The sequence below is a fragment of the Augochlora pura genome, chromosome 4 (genome assembly GCF_028453695.1).
Source record: "Augochlora pura isolate Apur16 chromosome 4, APUR_v2.2.1, whole genome shotgun sequence".
Lineage (NCBI taxonomy): Eukaryota > Metazoa > Arthropoda > Insecta > Hymenoptera > Halictidae > Augochlora > Augochlora pura.
In genome coordinates, this window is record NC_135775.1 from 26,064,470 (window position 1) to 26,082,912 (window position 18,443).

The 18,443-nt window shown below is 41.4% G+C and overlaps 4 protein-coding genes across 4 annotated transcripts; 1 reads left to right on the plus strand and 3 right to left on the minus strand.

Annotated features, from left to right (window-relative positions):
• Positions 1–1,499: 1,499 nt before the first annotated feature.
• Positions 1,500–5,997, minus strand: Ttc26 (tetratricopeptide repeat domain 26). The gene is made up of 7 exons (XM_078179654.1): positions 5,982–5,997; positions 5,310–5,836; positions 4,664–4,913; positions 4,232–4,441; positions 3,853–4,165; positions 3,394–3,634; positions 1,500–3,319 (listed from the first exon to the last, which is right to left on the minus strand). Exons 1-7 carry the CDS (start codon positions 5,982–5,984, stop codon positions 3,208–3,210), a joined length of 1,656 nt encoding a protein of 551 aa, XP_078035780.1. The 5' UTR covers positions 5,985–5,997; the 3' UTR covers positions 1,500–3,207.
• Positions 5,998–6,654: 657 nt separating this feature from the next.
• On the plus strand, positions 6,655–8,923 carry Nubp2 (NUBP iron-sulfur cluster assembly factor 2). The gene is made up of 5 exons (XM_078179657.1): positions 6,655–7,022; positions 7,088–7,176; positions 7,489–7,710; positions 8,153–8,306; positions 8,376–8,923. Exons 1-5 carry the CDS (start codon positions 6,912–6,914, stop codon positions 8,580–8,582), a joined length of 783 nt encoding a protein of 260 aa, XP_078035783.1. The 5' UTR covers positions 6,655–6,911; the 3' UTR covers positions 8,583–8,923.
• A 155-nt stretch (positions 8,924–9,078) lies between these two features.
• On the minus strand, positions 9,079–11,211 carry R-l (rudimentary-like). Its single transcript, XM_078179655.1, has 4 exons — positions 11,079–11,211; positions 10,774–10,944; positions 10,203–10,686; positions 9,079–10,142 (listed from the first exon to the last, which is right to left on the minus strand). The coding sequence occupies exons 2-4, from the start codon at positions 10,933–10,935 to the stop codon at positions 9,358–9,360; spliced, it is 1,431 nt and encodes a 476-aa protein (XP_078035781.1). The 5' UTR covers positions 10,936–10,944; positions 11,079–11,211; the 3' UTR covers positions 9,079–9,357.
• A 779-nt stretch (positions 11,212–11,990) lies between these two features.
• On the minus strand, positions 11,991–14,421 carry Srp68 (signal recognition particle 68). Its single transcript, XM_078179653.1, has 3 exons — positions 14,264–14,421; positions 13,526–13,863; positions 11,991–13,445 (listed from the first exon to the last, which is right to left on the minus strand). Exons 1-3 carry the CDS (start codon positions 14,355–14,357, stop codon positions 12,150–12,152), a joined length of 1,728 nt encoding a protein of 575 aa, XP_078035779.1. The 5' UTR covers positions 14,358–14,421; the 3' UTR covers positions 11,991–12,149.
• Between the last annotated feature and the right edge of the window lie 4,022 nt (positions 14,422–18,443).

Here is an 18,443-nt window from a genome sequence, read left to right on the forward strand (position 1 = left end):
CGTTTATTTTGTAAAGCGTTCACCGTTCCGCTGGACCACCATCGATATTCCCCGTTGAAAAATCGACTCCGCTCTGTCAACGAATCCCTCCTCCTCCGGCTATTTTACGAGGTCTAACCCCGGAGTCGTTCTCTCTCTTATTCTGTCTATCGGTCCCGGAACGGCGATCGCTGATTCTCAGTGTCTTGCGAGATCGCGGGACAGACCTAGCTTTCGCGCGTCTGTCGTCGATAGATCATTTTTTCCGTAGACTTCTGTTCGCGTCGAATGATACTGCCGTTCTTGAGAGACTAGAACCCCTCGTTGCCGACTACCGGTTTCACGTCGATCGAGGCAAATCCGGCAGCCGTTTTGCGAGTCGTTTTCGGCTTCCGAGAACCCTTGAGCACCGATCAACGCCATATTTAAATGCCAAACGACGTTCTCCGCGCGGTCCACGGGAATAGAAAGAGTCCCGTGGACCACCGTAATCGACCTTTGCTCCCTCGGAGCCCGCGGTGACCAGATTCCACGATCGACCTTCGCGCGCTGTTCGAATAGAAATCCCAAATAGCATACTTAAATCATTAGCAAGAGTCTCTTCGAATTCTTGCGAAACGAATTTCCAGTTCGATGGAACAAAATGGGAATTGTTTCTTCGGCCAAGTGTCGTCGTTCGAGCGCGAAGGCTTCGATGTTCCGTTAGAACGAATGAATCGATGGTGGAGGCTGGTCTCTCGGAAAAGGTCGCCGCTACGAAATACTCTATGTATATGGTTCTTTAAGTAGACGTTTTTCTTACTATTAAACTTTACCGTGTAACTCGCCGTGAGCCCTTGGAGAGAGGACGTTCCCGCGTCGCATAGCGGTTCCAAGCGTGCACGTGTCTACGCGACGCGCGAACCAAGAATCGAAAGTGCAACATCCGTTTTTGAGCATCCTGACGCGTCGGAAGATGGTTTCCAAGATCTTCTACCAGCGGAGCAGAGCCGGGCAACGATCGATCTTCGATCGAGGGTACGCAATTTTATCGATCCGACCACGATCTGATAGAATCGAATTATTTCGATCGTCCGGCGACGATGAAACATACGCGTTTCGATCGTCGGTCTACGCGACGAGATACTCTATTCAATCATCGTATCGAATCAGTGTCGAGAAAATTGTGAACCCGATGATCGGACACGATCGATAATCAAGCGATCACTGCCGTAGAGAATCTGTTCGACACACGGTCGCTGCCATTACGGCAGCGTGTTTTAACGTTCAACACACTTACACTGTACGGTAGATTACGCCGCCCATGCTGACACGGTCTGCGATCGACCGCTTAGCAGATTGCCAAAACAAAAAAAAAATGATAAAAATGTGTTTGGAGAAAAGCGCAAAAAAAGAAAAGAGAGTGAGAGAAGAGAGAAAGAGAGAGAGAGAGAGAGAAAGAAAAAGAGTACTTCCCTCGTATATTGTATCGACACGTGGGAGCACACGACAGTTCGTTGCGGTGTTTTTTCTAAGGAGGATTAAAGGAGTATGTGAGATCGGCGTGAGAGGAAACATAGCTCGTAGAGTGAATGCTAGATAGAGAACAAAAGAGAGAGAGAGAGAGAGAGTGAGAGAGCCTGTGCGCGCGTGGAGATGATGATTTCCGCTCTATCATTATCGTATTTACATACAATGTCTAGCATAGTGAAAAGTAAGCTACGTTTTTAGCGTTAAGCGTCGACGTTCAAAACGGACACGCAAAAGAACAGTATCGTCGTCGCCGTCGTCGTCGTCGTCGTCGTCGGGGACCCGAGGAACCGTTCTCCCGTTTCTTCGTTCCCCTAATCTCCCCCCCAGTTTCTCCGTTCTCGAGGATCGTTTCTCCGCGCCCGGAAGAAGAGACCCGCGGAAGAGGAATACCATCTTCAAGATCCATCTGCGCAGGACCCAGAACGCATAAGCCGGAGAACGAGTGCCGACCGACGGTGGTCCGAAGCTATACGCGGACTGTGAAAATTTCGAATCTCGCGTGCCACTATTGTCACCGCGAAAACCCTCTTCTGGTGCTATTTTTATAAAGATGGTGGTCGGCGACTGGCACTCCTTCTTCGCGCCGACTATGCGGCGTCTCCGGCTCGAACAGGACTCGGAGTGCTGGGACGAAGGACTCTTTTTACAGCTTTCCGTGCGAGACCGAGTGACACGTGTCAACGATTCGTCCTTTGCGGGGTGGACGTTGAGATTGGACAGGGCATGTGTCGCGTTCGTGGAATCTTGTTCGATAATCTAGAGAACAACTCGGGGTGAAAAGAGCAACTCAACGACAATTCGCCTAATCCTAATGGTCGAACATGGTTCTACGAACGCCGAATGCTCGTACGGTCACCCTGGTTTCAGCCAGCGGTGGTCGGAGTTTCGCCCTAATTCTAAGGAGGAACATTCAGTTTCCAGAACTATAAAAGCTTACCAAATAGTCGCGAATGTTTTGAAAGAATAGCGCGAGAGATATTTTCCAAGAGGTTTTTCGAACGGCGTAGCGTTCTCACAGAGGTCTAATAAGATTGCGTTTCGATGGCTCCGGCTACCGATGGTTGAGGACACGAGAGTTTCGTATAGGTTCAGCGACGCACGCACGTTTCCGTTTCGAGGGTTCTCCTTAAATTCTCTGCTCAATAACTCGGAGCGCCCATGACGTTCGAGCCGAGCGTTCTTCGTCGTCGTTTCTTTCGCTGGATCTTCAGCAGCCATTCCACCGGAAACGCGGATTCTTGGAACATCGCGAGCGCGCGTCGTTCTACGGACGTTTCAATCCAAGAATAACGTTTCCGTTTTCTGAAGAACGTCGGATAATATAGAGATATGTGTATGTATTTCGATCGGAAAATGTGCAAGTACGCGAACGTGGTGTACACCGCCATCGACTATGGTGTTTTTACGATTCACCGTTTGTGTTTTGTTAAAATTAATTATTATTGATATTACGATGATTATTATTATTATTATTATATTATTATTATAAAATGAGTGTATCACAGTTTAAATATATCTATTTTATATTAAATCATCAAACGGCCGCCGCGAACTGCACGACTACTAAGTCGTCGTTCCGATCATGGAAATCATTGGGTGTCCGGGCTCGCGCGCGCGAAACGCATTAACAATGTCAAATTGTTTGCTCGGCAGATAAGGCCACTCGTGGTTCGATACAATTAACGATAACGCCCACTTTAGAACCTCTTCGAATCGTTAACAGTTGATCCGGTTATCTTTACCCCATTTACGCATCACTCGGATAATTTGCTCCACTTGAGAGTTCGAAGTGTTTTTCAGAAGCTGTATCACCTCGGCCAGAAGCTCCCTGAAATCAGATTCGTTGAACAACTTCCAAAAAATCATGTAGATAATGTGCAACATCGTTTGAAACAATTATACTTTGGCTGCTTCTCGGCCACGATGTATTGAAACGTGCCGCAACACGCGCCGCGCTTTCCTTCCCAATTTTCAGGACTCGGGTCCATTCTTTCCAACATATCGAAAGCCTTTGCCGAGTACCAAAATTCGCCGACCTCGTAGCAGTCGTTCGCAATCAATTGCAACAGGTTGAACGACTCCCTGGACGTTTCCATTTTCAGGTACAAATTCCACGCGAGCTGGGGCTTCTTGTTCATTATATCTGGCGAAGAAGAACAGTAAGTAAAACATGAAACCGTAAAAATTTTGAGCCAAATTCTCGCGCATTCAGCTATATTAGCCCCTTGACTACGGCAGACATTGATACGCGCCGGTCTTACCGTAAGACAGGAATTGAGTTATATTCATTTCATTTCGGCTCTGTTTTACTAATCAAAATTGCTATATAAAATTAATACGAACAACAATAGGAAAACTTACAGCAGCGAGCTAGAAGGCTGATGTAAATGTAGTCATTTTTATACTTCTCGTTTCGAATAGTCAAGAAGGCTTCCTCCGCCTCTTTAAAATAGCCGGCTGCAGCCTGAGCCTGGGCGTAATTGAAGTTAAAATAGTCATAGTCCTCGTTAGAGAAGTATGTCTTGATAGTGTTCAGATACATCAGAACGTCTTCAAACTGGCGCGACAGGAAAAAGGAGGAAACCATGCATTGTCTGCCGGGTATGGTGTCGCATTCCGACGCCGATTTTCCAACTTGTTGAAAGTACTGGTGAGCCGTTTTTATATTGTCCCTCTGAAAACATCGTGTACTTAATTAGACTTATTATCTTTAAAGACTCAATCGGTCAAGAATCCTTACGGAATTAGTTTCTTGGCCCATCACGGCGTTCACTATCCCTTTTAGAATATACTCCTGCGGAACCGCCGGCTCGAGGTCCTTAATCAAGTCGTACGCTTCTCGAACATCGTCCTGCTTCAAATAGTAGATCACTAAATTTAACCTAGCCTCGGGAATCACGTCCACCAAGTTTGGCAAAATTTGCAGCGCCCCTTCGCCGCCTTTGAACACCTGCGAGCAATTTACCGTTCGGTTATGGAAATTAACGCTTTACCGACCGATAGCCTATTAATCGGCTTTTTCCCCCGACCGGTAACCTCTGAATCGATTATCACGGTAATCAATAATTTGATATCTATTATTGAGAGTTCTATCTTCAGAGATATCTATTATTATATAATTTTTCAAATATCAAATATCTTTCGCGATCAATAAAATGAATTCGCAACTCACGACTGTATTGTGACGAATAACGTCGTGGCTGAAGCTCAACGAGTTCGACATCTTGTCCATCAACTGCTTCATCTCGTTCTGAGCGGCACTTCCATTGTACAAACGAAACGTATTGCAAGCTTTCAGATTAATAGCGATCGCGCTGTCGGGATACTTTTGCAGATACACCTGGAGAACCTCCTGGGAAACTTCGTGGTAGTCCAGCTTGTAGTAGCATAACGCAACGTACACGTTCAACGCGAAATAGTCTCTGCAAACGTAGAAGCGAGTCGAGATTACTTGGTGTCTTTGCGGAGTTTAATGCGAAGCTGCGACAGTTAATTAATTAATTACGGTGTTTAGGATATGACTGGAGTTGAAGGAATGACGAGGATAGGGTGGGGTACCTGGTGTCCTCTAAAACCCTAATCATTCGTAACGCTTCCAAAATCTCGACGTTCCAATCTTCGTCGATACTTGCGGAATCGTCGCTCTCGGAGTCCCTGTGCAAACATTTCGATTCATAGCGATTTCACCGAAATTGTTCGACAATGAGTCGAGCAAACGTTTCTATTATAACCTAAGCGATTCTATTATAACCTAAGAGGTTCTATTATAATCTAAGCGTTTCCGACAGTCGCAAATAAGACAACGCGGTGATAAGAACCTGTTCTCCAATAGAATCTTCTTGTAAACGTCGATAGCTTCCTGGTAATGAGCTCTCAGATAGTGGATGGACGCTAAACTCAGCTGGTCCTCTATGACGTTCTGCAGTTTGTTGTTGTACTCGACGAACTTGGACTCGTTGTCCATTTTATGGGCCAGGTGGAACAGCAGTCTGTTTTTCAGTTTACATTCTGGAGCATCGTCGAGGACTCTCTGAGACTCAGGGTACATGCCAAGGTAGAAATAGCAGCAGGCCAAGTTCAACGTCAGCTCCGGGGGCGTTTGATCCTTGTCCATCAACTCCTCGTACACGGTGGCCGCGCGTTTGTAGTCGCCGAGATGGAACGCGCAATAGCCCATCCATAGTTCGGTGTCCAAATTAGTCCCGGAACTGTTGTTGAACTCCAAAAGCGTCAATGCGCCGGTGTAATCACGTTTCTCCAAGAACTCCTCCAACTTTGGTATCTTCTTCTCCGACCCTGACTTCTTCACACCCTCCGACGAGGCTGGCTTCGATCTTGACAGTATCTGTTACAACATTTCACAGAGAGTGTCGAATGAAAATTAAAGAACAGATGTTAACAGTGTTAGAAAATGAGCAAACTGAATTATTTCGCGTCTTGCGTCGCGCCGAGAAACCGAAATTAAAAGAGAGAAATAAAATGCAGCGCACCATGTTGTGTTTACCATTCTTGGTTGCTGATGGTAACTAAGCTATTGATTTGCCACGTGTCGGTATACTATATTATATGCAGAGCTGTGCTCGAGATTAAATATTTATTAGTTTATAATGACAACAATAAATCGTATTATCAGTTTGTTCCCTCGAGGTTTTTAAAAATGTTCCAATTTAATTCTTGAATGACATTCTTCGTATCGTCTGTAGACATCAATGAAGTGCTGGTTATGTTTAATCACTCTGGTCGAAGATAATCTTTAGTTTCGTCACTTTATTTTCGAGTTAAATAAAACAAAAATCGCGTTAACAAAGTCGAACGTTTCGCAGACATTTTCAGCTAATAAGAACGTAGTTTCGATAAGTTTATCTACTTAATAAATAAATGTAAACAAAATCTCGTTGATACCGTAATCTTCGAGGTAGTCTTCGCGCTCTTTTTAATTTCGTCTACACTGTTGCCCAAAAGTGTACCAGGCACTCGGAATTTTTAACTATATGGAACTTAAATTTCTTATGTAAATTCTTTGTGCCTCGACAGAATTATGATGCAATTATTTAAGAAAGATTTGTAAATTTATATTATCGAATGCAACATCTACCACTAGCTGGATACGGTAGTCACATGTTTGAAGAAAATTTATGAAGAGAATCTTTTATTAAAGGATAGGTCTGCCATGTCGTAAAACTGGGCAATGGCTTTATTATACATACAATGTGTGTTAACAAGTTTACACGGTGCCGTAGAGAAAGGATCCGAGTATTCGAGCACGGTGGTTCATTGGTGTTTATGACAAATTCATAGTCCTCGGCGAGGACTTCTCGCCGAGTGATGAGAGACGGAGGGAGAAGAGAGAGCTTCGTCAGAACACGGCGGATCGTCGTGGAGGTTACATCGCCGGTACTGTTGTTGCATTTATTTTCGTAATGTTGGAAGGTGTTAAGCATATTTTTTTAGTGCTGTCCGGTAAAGGTGGTGTTGGAAAATCGACGGTCAGCACTCAGTTGGCCCTGGCACTCAAGGAATTAGGATTTCGAGTGAGTTCCCCCGTGTTTTTCGCTGGTGTTTTAGGTTAAGTTACTTACATGTCAAAATATTGCAGGTGGGTTTGTTGGACGTCGATCTTTGCGGACCAAGTGTGCCTTACCTGTTGAATTTGGAAGGCAAAGATGTCCACCAATCGTCTGACGGGTTTGTCCATCAGTTTCTACAAATAATTTGTTGTTTAATAAAAATGTGCACTTCCCCCCTTTTTTTTTACCAAAGATCGCCACAGTGATTTTTCGAATATTACACTTCACTTTGGCGAGAAACAGTTGCTCGATCAATCGCTCGAATTTGATTTTCGTCGATACACTGTTACAGTCTGTGCAAATGTATTGTTAGCACTTTCCTGGACATGGACAGCCTTTATTGTTAATTTATTTTAAGCGTTCAGTTTGATTGTTTAGTAGGATCTGCGATGTTTGCTGGATAATTTAACTAATAGATTGATTGTTGCAGGTGGGTGCCAGTATATGCGGACAAAGAGCAGAAATTGGCAGTGATGTCGATAGGTTTCTTGCTGAAAAATCAGGATGACAGTGTCGTCTGGAGAGGCCCCAAGAAAACTGGCATGATCAAGCAATTTTTGAACGATGTTGTCTGGCAAGACATTGATTATTTAATTATTGATACACCACCGGGGACCTCTGATGAACATATCACAGTGATGGAAAATCTAAGGTATGTTCAAAGTACATTCATTATTTATTTCTTCCAGTTTAATTAGCCAGCAAATTTGATTCTTGAAAAACAAAATGTTTGGCACTAAAATGTCATGTGCTTATGAATGTTCACATGTGACTGTGATTAAGAATCATGTGATGTCCATACGAAACGTAACTCTACTGAGATAAGCTATTGGTCATGAGATTGATAAGCTCATATATTTTGCTGGAATGCATACTAGGCGAGAAAACAACAGAGTTATTGTATTAGATAATGATTCTACCACTGTGCCATATTACAGCACAGATTCCTCTCTTATGTTTGCCTCTCGGATGACAATACGCGCGATTAAATTAACTCGTAGCGATTAATCTAAGCTTCAGAAGAGTTGTATTTTTCTTTACAGCTAGAAATTAAAATTTCTCAGAGATATCTTTAACTAATGAAATCAATACAGGAACGCGAAATGTGACGGAGCCCTCATTGTAACGACTCCGCAAGCAGTCGCCGTAGACGACGTTTTACGAGAAGTAACATTCTGTAGGAAAACAGGCATTCACATATTTGGCATTATCGAAAACATGAGCGGCTTCGTGTGTCCCTCGTGTTCGGTTAGTGGAAACCTTTGTTAACATCTTTCGTTGTTGTTCATTTTAATAGACAAATATTCGTCATTTCAGGAATGCACGAACGTATTTTCCGCGGGCGGAGGTATCGCACTGTCGAAAATGGTAAACGTACCGTTTCTCGCCAAAGTACCCATAGATCCACAAGTAGGTAAACTGGCAGAGACTGGCCAAAGTGTTTTGGTAACTTTACCGGATAGCCAGGTGGCCCAAGTATTCCGGAAACTAGTCGAACAACTTACCAAAAGCAAGGAAGCATAAGAGTGAGACCTATGGATTCCAACCATACGATACCGTTTGAAATATAGTACTTGCTTGTGATGTTAAGGGGTCTTCTCGAGAGGATTGAAAAAGAATTTCTCTTAGGTATATATCCTAAAAAACAACAATGTAATTCGAAGAAATTGCGTCAAAAAGAAGTTCCAAAAGTTGCATTTTTAATGTTGAAGGAGGAAGATCTCTTAAACTAATCTTTAGCCTTTTGCGGGTCATTTTTATTGTGTTGTTATGTGATACAAATCGATTCGAAGATAAAAATATATCTTCCTCGTGGAAAATAAACGAATATATATATAAATATATATATTATATAATTATATAAAGTGAAATTTTAAGTATATGTAAAAATAATTGGGAATCGCAAAGGGTCATTCTGAATGGCGTCCTAAATTATGGATATACAAGTACAAATACAACGAGTAGTTTTACACGATCGCATTTACATGAGGTACATGTTACTAGTTTCTTCTTTACACTTGTGAAAAATACAATAGAAAAGTGTATTCGTGTGCGTGGTCAGCGATAGAAAAATAGATAACTACATAATTCCTTGATTATCATAAAAATGGTGAACCTGTTTGATACAATAGTCAAACCATATTTCCATACAAAAATATGTTTCATTTCCTATCATTGATTGTACATTTTATCCTGAATCGCCGTTAGTTGTATCATGAATATACATCGAAACCTTAAATATATATTTTCCTGATATTTTTGTACGAACCTAGGTAATAGGTGACTTTGAAAATACTTTTTATTCTAATCGTTTTTTGTAAGCCGTCCAAAGTTCCTTCTTATACTCCAATGCGGCAGTTAACTTGTCCTTTGCCTCGGTGATACCTCTACCGACAACAGCTAGATCTGCTCCAGACTTTACAACAGATTCCGGAGTGTTGTACTGTTGGCCTAAACTGTCGGAACTTTGGGCGAGCTTCACTCCAGGGGTCAGTTGGACGAGACCTGGATTCGTGAATATATTCGTCTGACAAACAATACCAGCGGCTATGTTAGAATTTTCTGCGATCGACACTGCATGTTGCGCGTATTCGTCGTTTGTTAACGTGCCCTTAGAAGACATCTGCGCCAATATAAAAATACCACGCGGCTCGTTAACATTTTTCAACGCATTCTCTAATCCATCTACAATGCTTTTTCCTGCTACCGCGTGCACGGTAACAATATCTGCCCATTCCGCAATTTTGTAAATACCCTTCTGGTATTGCAAAGATACTGTGTTACCGATATCCGCGAACTTCCGATCCTCCATTAAAAGAAAATTGTGCTTCTTAGCCAAGCCTTGCAAACGCTTTATAAAATCAGAGCTGAAGTCTTCTACTATATCTACGTGCGTTTTTAGTACCACAATGTGCGGTCCTACCAAATCGGCTAATTGTAAAATAGAGTCTGCTTTGGTCAAGTCTGCTGCCAAGCACAAAGTAGATTCTTTCGTTTCCATTAGCTTGAATATTTTAGATGCAATCTCGTTTGTAGTCTTAGTAGCGCGCGAGGAAAATGGTATTCTCAGTCTGCATTCTGGAACTTTAAAAAAATCTGATTAATATTTTACGAAACAGAAATGCAGTGCAAAATTATATTTACCTTGGTTAGCAATAACAGGAGCTTGACATTGTACCAAGTAATCTAGTACATCTTTCTTAATCATTGGTGTAATCTTGTTGGCTTCCACGAGGTAAGTCAAGAGACTAGTGACCGTGTACAAACTCCTCATGTTTATACCGTGAGATTCAATGTTATTTCTGCCACCCTGTTCCCTATCAATTACTACAAAAGCATCTGTCACTTTCAAACCCTCTTTTCTTAATGTTTGTACAGTCTCCAGAATACTGCTACCACTAGTGACTACATCTTCGATGATCACACAATTGTCTCCTGACTTGAAATGGCCTTCTACCATTTTCTTCGTGCCGTATTCCTTAGCTTCTTTTCTTTTGATTAACATGGGAATATCGAAATCTACAGATATTAATGTGGCTAATGGTAAAGCGGTGTAAGGTACACCACAGATCTGAGATATGTTTTCACGGTCCTCTGACAGTTTCCACAGTGCCTTAGCCAGTTGAGCCTTGGAAATACCAAAGAATATAAACAATTTTAAAATTATACAGATGGCAATGTATGCTTGATATAATTGTTAAATAATTTCTCATACCATAACTTTTGGCTGAGAGATCATTACTCTCAAGTCAAAGTACACTGGACTTTTCAAACCAATTTTGGTTACAAATGTTCCAAATTTGATCGCGTCGATCTCGAAAAGCGAAACAGCTATCTCCTTCAATTCTGCGTCCATGGCACTCGTCTTTTCGCACATGATTTCTGACTATGGAAATAGAAACGCACGTGGTCATTTAAATAATTAAGATTAACCTGTTGCACACAGTCATTTTTATTTCGTATTATACTAAATTCAAGTGTAGTTTATTTTAGGATGAAAATAAATTATGCAATACGTACAGATTAATAACGTTTAACGTCAAAGGTAGGGTATTAGGTTTCCTGGCACTGCGTGATCGGTACGGTGGCTTCTCACAGTATGTAATCACTGATACGATAATCAAGATGGCAGGTGCTGTGATAAAATGCTTGAATAACTATACATGAGCCGTTCAGTGCACACATCGACTAACTCCATAAAACAAAAAGTCGAGAAACGCGATGAAATGATGTATGTACATTGATTTTTAAAATTCCTGTTATAACATAGATTCACATATATAATGTAGAATGAATAAATACAGATATAGCTTTCATTTAACGTATAATTTAATGTATAAAATTAATATTATTTAATGTATAAAATTAACAAGAAAGAATAGCTAAAAAGAAAAAAAAAAAGAATTTTGCCGTTTAATGGTGTTAATCTTTATTATTCAGGAAAGTTATTATAAATATAAAAAGTTATGACTATACCAAGTGCTTTGACACTTAAATTTAAGATTTTTCAAAAAGTGGAGTTAATCGATGTGTGCACTGGGCGGCTCACATGTACCAATTGCAGTAGACTGCCTCTGTGAGATAAAAAACTTGATATTTTCCCGCGTCATCGTGCAATAATTTTTTATATTCCAAATTCTCTACTTTGTTTGTTTATTTATATCTGCATAAATCGAAGTAAATGAATATTCCGCTTGCGACAAACAAGCGAAGATCTCCATCCCTGAAATTCTGACGTATTGCATCCTAAATCCATCCACAGAAATTAAAATTGCTCCCTAAAAAATTAGTTCAATTGTAAAACTCGTACATTGTAAAAGATGGAAATGGAAATTCAAAGGTAATTTTCAATTGATTCATTAACTTGTCAATTTAAATTAGTTTGGACAGATATAAAGATTCGGAGGGTGTGTTAAGTAAATATATCGAGTATATTAATAATATTTCTTTATTTCCTTTAATCAATATTGCTGTCGGTATAAGTGAAAACTCGATGCTCATCGAGACGTTTGAGAACCGGTAAAAACGCATTACCGCACCACGTGCGATAACATCAAAAATCCAGTATCTTTCGCTTACAATAGACTTGTTTTATTTATTTCCCCAGCCCCATAAACCTTTAACGAATCCTGTGAGACCAGCCTGGCCGCCCTTCTTGGCCTGGTCTCCTAATTTCTCGCTCAAATCCGGGAACTCGACCATGTTGAAAGCCAAGTCGAAGAACAACGGTTTGCAAGGGATAGGCTGCATGGATGGTGGTAATTTATAAACGTTGGGTTGTTTCGTTAGAAGTGCCGGGTCTTCTCTGTACTCCTGTAAACGTTCGTACAGCGGTTTCTTTGTCTTGGTATATTTATTGGCGCCCGGTTCTTCTTCTTGTCCTTCTTCTAGCACACTGTGCGCATGAGCAGCGTACTTTGCACCCTCGATCGAGGTGTCCAATTTCTGCAGAGCTTCCTTCAATGACTCGGGAAGCATTTGACCATAATTTAGTGCATCTTTCACATGTTGTGCAGACCTTTGATATAGAGCCATGGCTTCCCTCCATCGATGTAGGTTTGCCAAAGACTGGGCCATGTAGTAACACCTAAAGGCCCTATAACTCTTCGTCTTAGCTTCCTGTTCCTGTCCAAACTCCTCATCGTCCTGTAACTGTGAGATCTCGACGAGATTATGTAGAGCTGCTTCGTATAGTCTTACAATGTCCTGTGGCTTCGCTTTAGCGGACTCTTCGGCAACCTTGATCAGTGCCAGATTCCTCTCCAATGTACGCGACAATCTAATATATTGTAAGTAAGTGATTAGGTGCTGTGGTGGCGTTAGCTTGTCAGTGTCTTTGTTCTTAAGCTCGGTCTTGAAGAAGTCTCTCACAGCCGAAATCGCGTCTTTGCAATCTATCAAGTGCGCTTCCAATAGATCAATCTTAGCCTGATTTGTGGCTGCTTTATCCAACGTTTGATTCAATCTAGAGTCCGCAATTAGCAGGCCTGCTGCTCTCGGCGGTACTGTACCGCAAGATTTACCGCGCCATGTTACTTCCTCCGTGTTCGATTGTTTCTCACGGGTTTGGGCTATCAAAGAATCTAAGCTAGCTAACAGCTCGCCGCTCAATTGACCTCGCATTTGCATTAAGTCGTCTATGGCAGTGGTATCTCCAATATTATAAGCGCAGTATCTAAGGCTAGGAGCAAGTTCCTCCACCCTCGCGTTGTACATCACTTGCTCTAATTCTGGTAGTGCGGAGGCCAGCTTTCCATACACTACCTGAGCTTTCTTCAAATTCTCCATAGCATTCTTCCATAATTGTAGCTCAAAGTGCAAGGAACCATGTATCCAGGCAACATAGGCTTGAGCTTCTAGTTTCGTTCTTGCATCGCAATTGATATTCTGAAATAAATCGGTTAAAAAACATTAATTAGAGTTGGAATGTTCACATATTCACAGGTCATAAAGTCGGCTTATACTACCTCTATCAATTCTTGCAATTGCAGGGAATAAGTAGCAGCTTTCCTTAGTCTAGATATCAAATGAAACTTTTTCCTTGGCTCTGTGTTAGATTCTTGTCTTAGCTGCATAGCATAACTCCAGGCACGTTCTGACATCATCAATGGAACTTGTAGAAATTTATCATCGCTAACCATCAGAGGAGTTATGTCTTTCCTTTTAAAATGACGTCTGTCTCCTTGTGGAACTTTTAATACTTTTCTCAGACGTCTTAGTCTTCTTGAACAATATCCCCGATACCGTTGGTAATCGCCGTGTCTCAACCCATGTTGCTGCTGAGCTTCTTTGATGATTTTTAAGACTGTTTAACTGTTAAGGAATCTCTAAAAAAAGGTGCTGGACCAAAACCACAAAGCTACAACAGCATTCAGAGCAATTATAACTAATTGAAAAGAATAACAAGTTAAGTAGTACAATCATGAAGTAACCATTTATTGGCAATTACAGTTACATTAAATGATAAGAGGTGTTATGGCTGCAAGAAACATAAATAGAAAAATGGTCATTTACATATATAAGTAGTTCGTATCGCATAGCGATTCCGAACGAAATAATGAAAGAATCTATTCGTATTTTTACAATGCGATATTGAGACAATATACAATAACAAAGGGTGCGACATGACAAACAGAGGTTAGAAAATGACATATGGCAATCGTAGAGTAATCGACGCGTGCATGAAATATGTTGAAAAAGGATACTTTCCAGCGAGTACGTCTTCTGTTCCTTCGGCCCGGTACCGTCATTTGCTTGGTTTTCTTTTAATAACTCGATATTTCTTTGCTCGACCACCATCGTCTTGCAACCACGTATTCAATTTTCACCAAGCCTCTGTCGCCACGAACTCAACAATCACAAAATAACTATATGTAGTCGTGCAACGCGAAATGATAACGTCAATGCATAAACGGCGGCACCTTTAAATACTTAACATAAATGCATATGCAGAACCGTAGTTAATAATATAAATTCAATACAATATTACCCCATCTTTTATTATTTATATCACAATTATAATACTTATATAATAATAATAATAATTTTCTCTACTTTTATAATGTTTAGATAAGGAACATCGATTATTGGGCATTGATAGAAATAGCGACCGGTGGCGCCATCCAGAGTGGCGGATTTGGGAACTAACTTCCGTATATTCAGACCGTGAAAGACAAAAACAGAGGCAGTGTATGACAAGAAGGCTAGGTGGCCACTACAGATTCATTTTAGATTATTTTCACTGATAAGGTGAGTTTGATCTTTTTACACCGTTGTCTCATTTTTGAACAATCTTGTAACAATTTTGTTTGTTTATTATTTATCCGCCAGGTATCGCTGCGGTCGATTTGTTTTCTTTCGCTTAGCTTCTCTATCTATTTCTTCTTGTTCATGGTGGGCAGTTTAGAGACAAATCCTGATCTCTCATATCATTTTTCTTAAAACTTTTTAAAATTAATATTACTAATCACTATTATATTGTTTTCGTTATTTATATTTTATTAAGTGTTCGATAATTAAGAGTAACTAACAAATATATTTTGTCCACAGGTTCACTACTTGCGCCACGAACTTCGACCAATGGAAAGTTTATACTTGTCCTAATATATTTATTGTTAGTTAATTAAGTTGCCATTGTAAGAAAGGAAATAAATAAAGGAAACTTTTATTACTATAATATGACTGACTATGTTTTTTTACTTATACCTTTTCCTATACACCTTACATCTCAATTCCCAATTACTCCTTCTATTCCCTTTTAAATATCCCGCGTCTGACTTGTCGTTGAGTCGTACTACTTGCTGGAAATTTTTCGAAGAAAGTATCAGGAGAACATGATGTCCGAGGAGGTATTCGAAATGTCTGACTTGTCGTTGAGTCGTACTACTTGCTGGAAATTTTTCGAAAAAAGTATCAGGAGAACATGATGTCCGAGGAGGTATTTGAAATTCGAAATTTCTGACTTGTCGTTGAGTCGTACTGCTTGCTGGAAATTTTTCGAAAAAAGTATCAGGAGAACATGATGTCCGAGGAGGTATTCGAAATTTCTGACTTGTCGTTAAGTCGTACTACTTGCTGGAAATTTTTCGAAAAAGGTATCAGGAGCGCAGAATGTATGAGGAGGTATTCCAAAACTGAATTTCAGTAGTACAAGTCAATCATAAGTCAGACTTTGGATTTGAGATACCTCCTCGAGTATCAGGAAAACATGATGCACTCCTGATACTTAAGAACGTTTTAGAAAAGCGAAATTTCAGTAGTACGAGTCAATCATAAGTCAGACATTGGATTCGAGATACCTCCTCGAATATCAGGCGAACATGTAGCCCTCCTGATAGTTCAGGAGTTCAGGACTTCGTAAAATCAGTCATTAAAATGTTTACACTGTTATGAAGGGAAATGGAAAGGAATTGGAGTGCGTTTGAAGTGAGGGGGACAGGGGGGATAATGAGAGAGATAAAGGAAGTATGAAAGGAGCATTTTAGGAATATTTTGGTAGGAGGACCGTGGTTGTTGGACAAGATAGTGGGGGAAGAGAAGGAGAGAGGGAAAGGTACGTAAGGTAGTTATTAGGAATGGACTGTAAGGGAGGGAGAAAGAAGGGAAAGGCTGAAAATATGGACTGTCAAAGGGGTTGGGATTTTAGGAGAAGTTTTGAGATTGCAAAAGGAGTGGGGTTGAATGGAATAAAGGAAAGACGCAAAGAGGGGGGAAACTATGGAAAGATATTAATGTCGGAATACATTAACTATTGCAGAGAGGTAGCAGTAGGAGAGATTTCAGCCTATTTAAAAATTGAAGCGAAAAAAGTTAATTCTTTATTTGTAAAACAATGTTCACAAAACGGCGTATATAGTCACACTGTGTCTGTCTTTATCTGACACGTGGTATAAATAGGGAAAGTTAGTTCACAAACTCGCCACCATAGATGGCGCCACCTGTTGCTATTCCTATCCTTCCTGCACAATCGACTTTCCTTATCTAACACATTATGGAGATAGGGAAAATTATTTTTAAAATTTATCACAGAAAAATTCTTAAAAAATCTTAGATGTGAAATGTAAACATTTTTCAACTTTTTAAGAATTTGTTCCCGAAGATCCACGTATCCCTATGTCGCGTGCAGGTGGAAGAGAAATGCTCGGGGAATGCTTTCGTTCACCTTCGCGCCTCTCTCCGCGGCCTGCTCTCATCGTGATTCCGTAACGGAGCGAAAGTAAAGCCGCGGGCTCGGGTTCTCTCTATGACGGTCAGCCAGCAATTATCGTTCCACCTGGGCGGTTGGATTTCATCTCCCGAAACACGTTTTCGTTTCAAGGCCAAGGACACGTCCAAGTAGTAGTAGAGGGAGGTCAGTGTTCGCCGCTGTCGATCTTTCTTCGCGTTACCCGGCCTGATACCCTATTGACAGCCAACAAAGGGACGAAATCCCACGACCGAGATATTCGCAGAACCCCTTCTAACCCTTGACACGATAGATCACGGTATCTATTCCGATTATCCACTCGATGGATTCGCTCTGCGACGCTCGGCTGTTTATCTAAAGTATAATAGATGCTCAAATTAATTCGCGACATTCCATCGTCGTTGCAACGTGTTGACACCGTACAAGGCAGAAGCGATCTAATTTTTTCGGTGTCCAGAACGAGGGCTAATCAAAGGTCAATACGAAATGACGTCAACCTTTTGTGAAAACAAAGGGCAGACGAGCTCTGATTTACGCGAGACGACCGACCACCACCAAGGAATTATTCAATTCGAGCACAGTCTATCTCTCGTTTTAATTGGTTAAACCGTTGGATCGCGTCTGCCTTGCTCTCGCGTTCGCCTGTACACGGTCGAAATCGAATTGCGAATACAACGGAACGCCGGCCGATGCGTTGCATCATCGATACAGTTTCATTAATTAAGAACATCTTGCGGCCGCCGAACAATGGTCTCTGTATCGCTGAGCCAACCTGTCCTTGCGCATTAAATTCGAGAGAAACGAGCGGCACGCCGGCGGATTCTAAAATAACTTGTCACGGCTAAGAAAAGAAGTGATTTAAGGGATGATTAATGTATCGATCATCTTGATCCGATGCAAATATACGCGCACGTGCCGCCCGTCGGCCTCTGATCCTCAAAAAGACACCGGCCAGACGTCGACTCAAGGCCCGATCGCGTAAATCCGATAATCCTCTATTGATGCAACACTGGCTTCCGGTAGTGACGCGCCAGGGTGCGTCATCGATGTTCGATTGTCCCTTAACAAATGATTCGAACACCCAAGCATAGAATAAAGAATTCTTGACCACGAGATTCGCACAAGCGCTATTGATACACGCTGTTTACATTTTTTAACTTATCGGACACGAGCATTATATTGCGCAACTTATCTTAACGCTTCCATCTAACATACTTTCGTACAGATAGCTGAATAACTCTCCGGCGATTGTGTTAACCCTTCGCGGGCGACAGGCGACTCTCACGGCGTTTCGTTTGGTAGGACGAGAGAGAGACGACAGTCGGTGTTTAGGGTAAGATAATTTGTATACAAGATACTCGATACATTTGAGAAAATCGCCTCGTCCTACTACCTCACTTGGTCGAAAAAGTCGTCGTCCGCTAAGGGTTAAATGAATTAGGGACGAAGGAAGACCGATCGGTTTACAAGGAGTACGTTCGAAGACGAGTTTAAAAATTCGTGGGCTGATTACAATAAACTATTACATTCAGTTCTGACAAGTTTAGTACGCAAACGTCTTCCTCCTAGCATTCTAGCCAACTCTCGCCCCTTCAAAGCTCTACGTACAAACGTATACCGCAACGAAAAGCAAAATCTGCCTTTGCTCTAAACCGGAGATCTCGTTTTTCACAGTTTCCGGCGCGAGCAATCGACAGCAG

What these genes read in the sequence shown, in the direction of transcription:
- Ttc26 (XM_078179654.1), bottom strand. An exon ending in CAGCCTTCTAGCTCGCTGCT is followed by an intron (nt 3,635 to 3,852) that starts GTAAGTTTTCCT and finishes CTTCTTCGCCAG; the next exon opens with ATATAATGAACAAGAAGCCC. An exon ending in GTGGCCGAGAAGCAGCCAAA is followed by an intron (nt 3,320 to 3,393) that starts GTATAATTGTTT and finishes ATCTGATTTCAG; the next exon opens with GGAGCTTCTGGCCGAGGTGA.
- Srp68 (XM_078179653.1), bottom strand. Translation starts at nt 14,357, where the DNA reads ATGGTGGTCGAGCAAAGAAATATCGAGTTATTAAAAGAAAACCAAGCA. An exon ending in GAAGACGTACTCGCTGGAAA is followed by an intron (nt 13,864 to 14,263) that starts GTATCCTTTTTC and finishes ACAGTTAAACAG; the next exon opens with TCTTAAAAATCATCAAAGAA. An exon ending in AATTGCAAGAATTGATAGAG is followed by an intron (nt 13,446 to 13,525) that starts GTAGTATAAGCC and finishes GATTTATTTCAG; the next exon opens with AATATCAATTGCGATGCAAG.
- Nubp2 (XM_078179657.1), top strand. Translation starts at nt 6,912, where the DNA reads ATGTTGGAAGGTGTTAAGCATATTTTTTTAGTGCTGTCCGGTAAAGGT. An exon ending in GTCCACCAATCGTCTGACGG is followed by an intron (nt 7,177 to 7,488) that starts GTTTGTCCATCA and finishes TGATTGTTGCAG; the next exon opens with GTGGGTGCCAGTATATGCGG. An exon ending in ACAGTGATGGAAAATCTAAG is followed by an intron (nt 7,711 to 8,152) that starts GTATGTTCAAAG and finishes AAATCAATACAG; the next exon opens with GAACGCGAAATGTGACGGAG.
- R-l (XM_078179655.1), bottom strand. Translation starts at nt 10,935, where the DNA reads ATGTGCGAAAAGACGAGTGCCATGGACGCAGAATTGAAGGAGATAGCT. An exon ending in TCTCTCAGCCAAAAGTTATG is followed by an intron (nt 10,687 to 10,773) that starts GTATGAGAAATT and finishes GGTATTTCCAAG; the next exon opens with GCTCAACTGGCTAAGGCACT. An exon ending in TCCTGTTATTGCTAACCAAG is followed by an intron (nt 10,143 to 10,202) that starts GTAAATATAATT and finishes ATTTTTTTAAAG; the next exon opens with TTCCAGAATGCAGACTGAGA.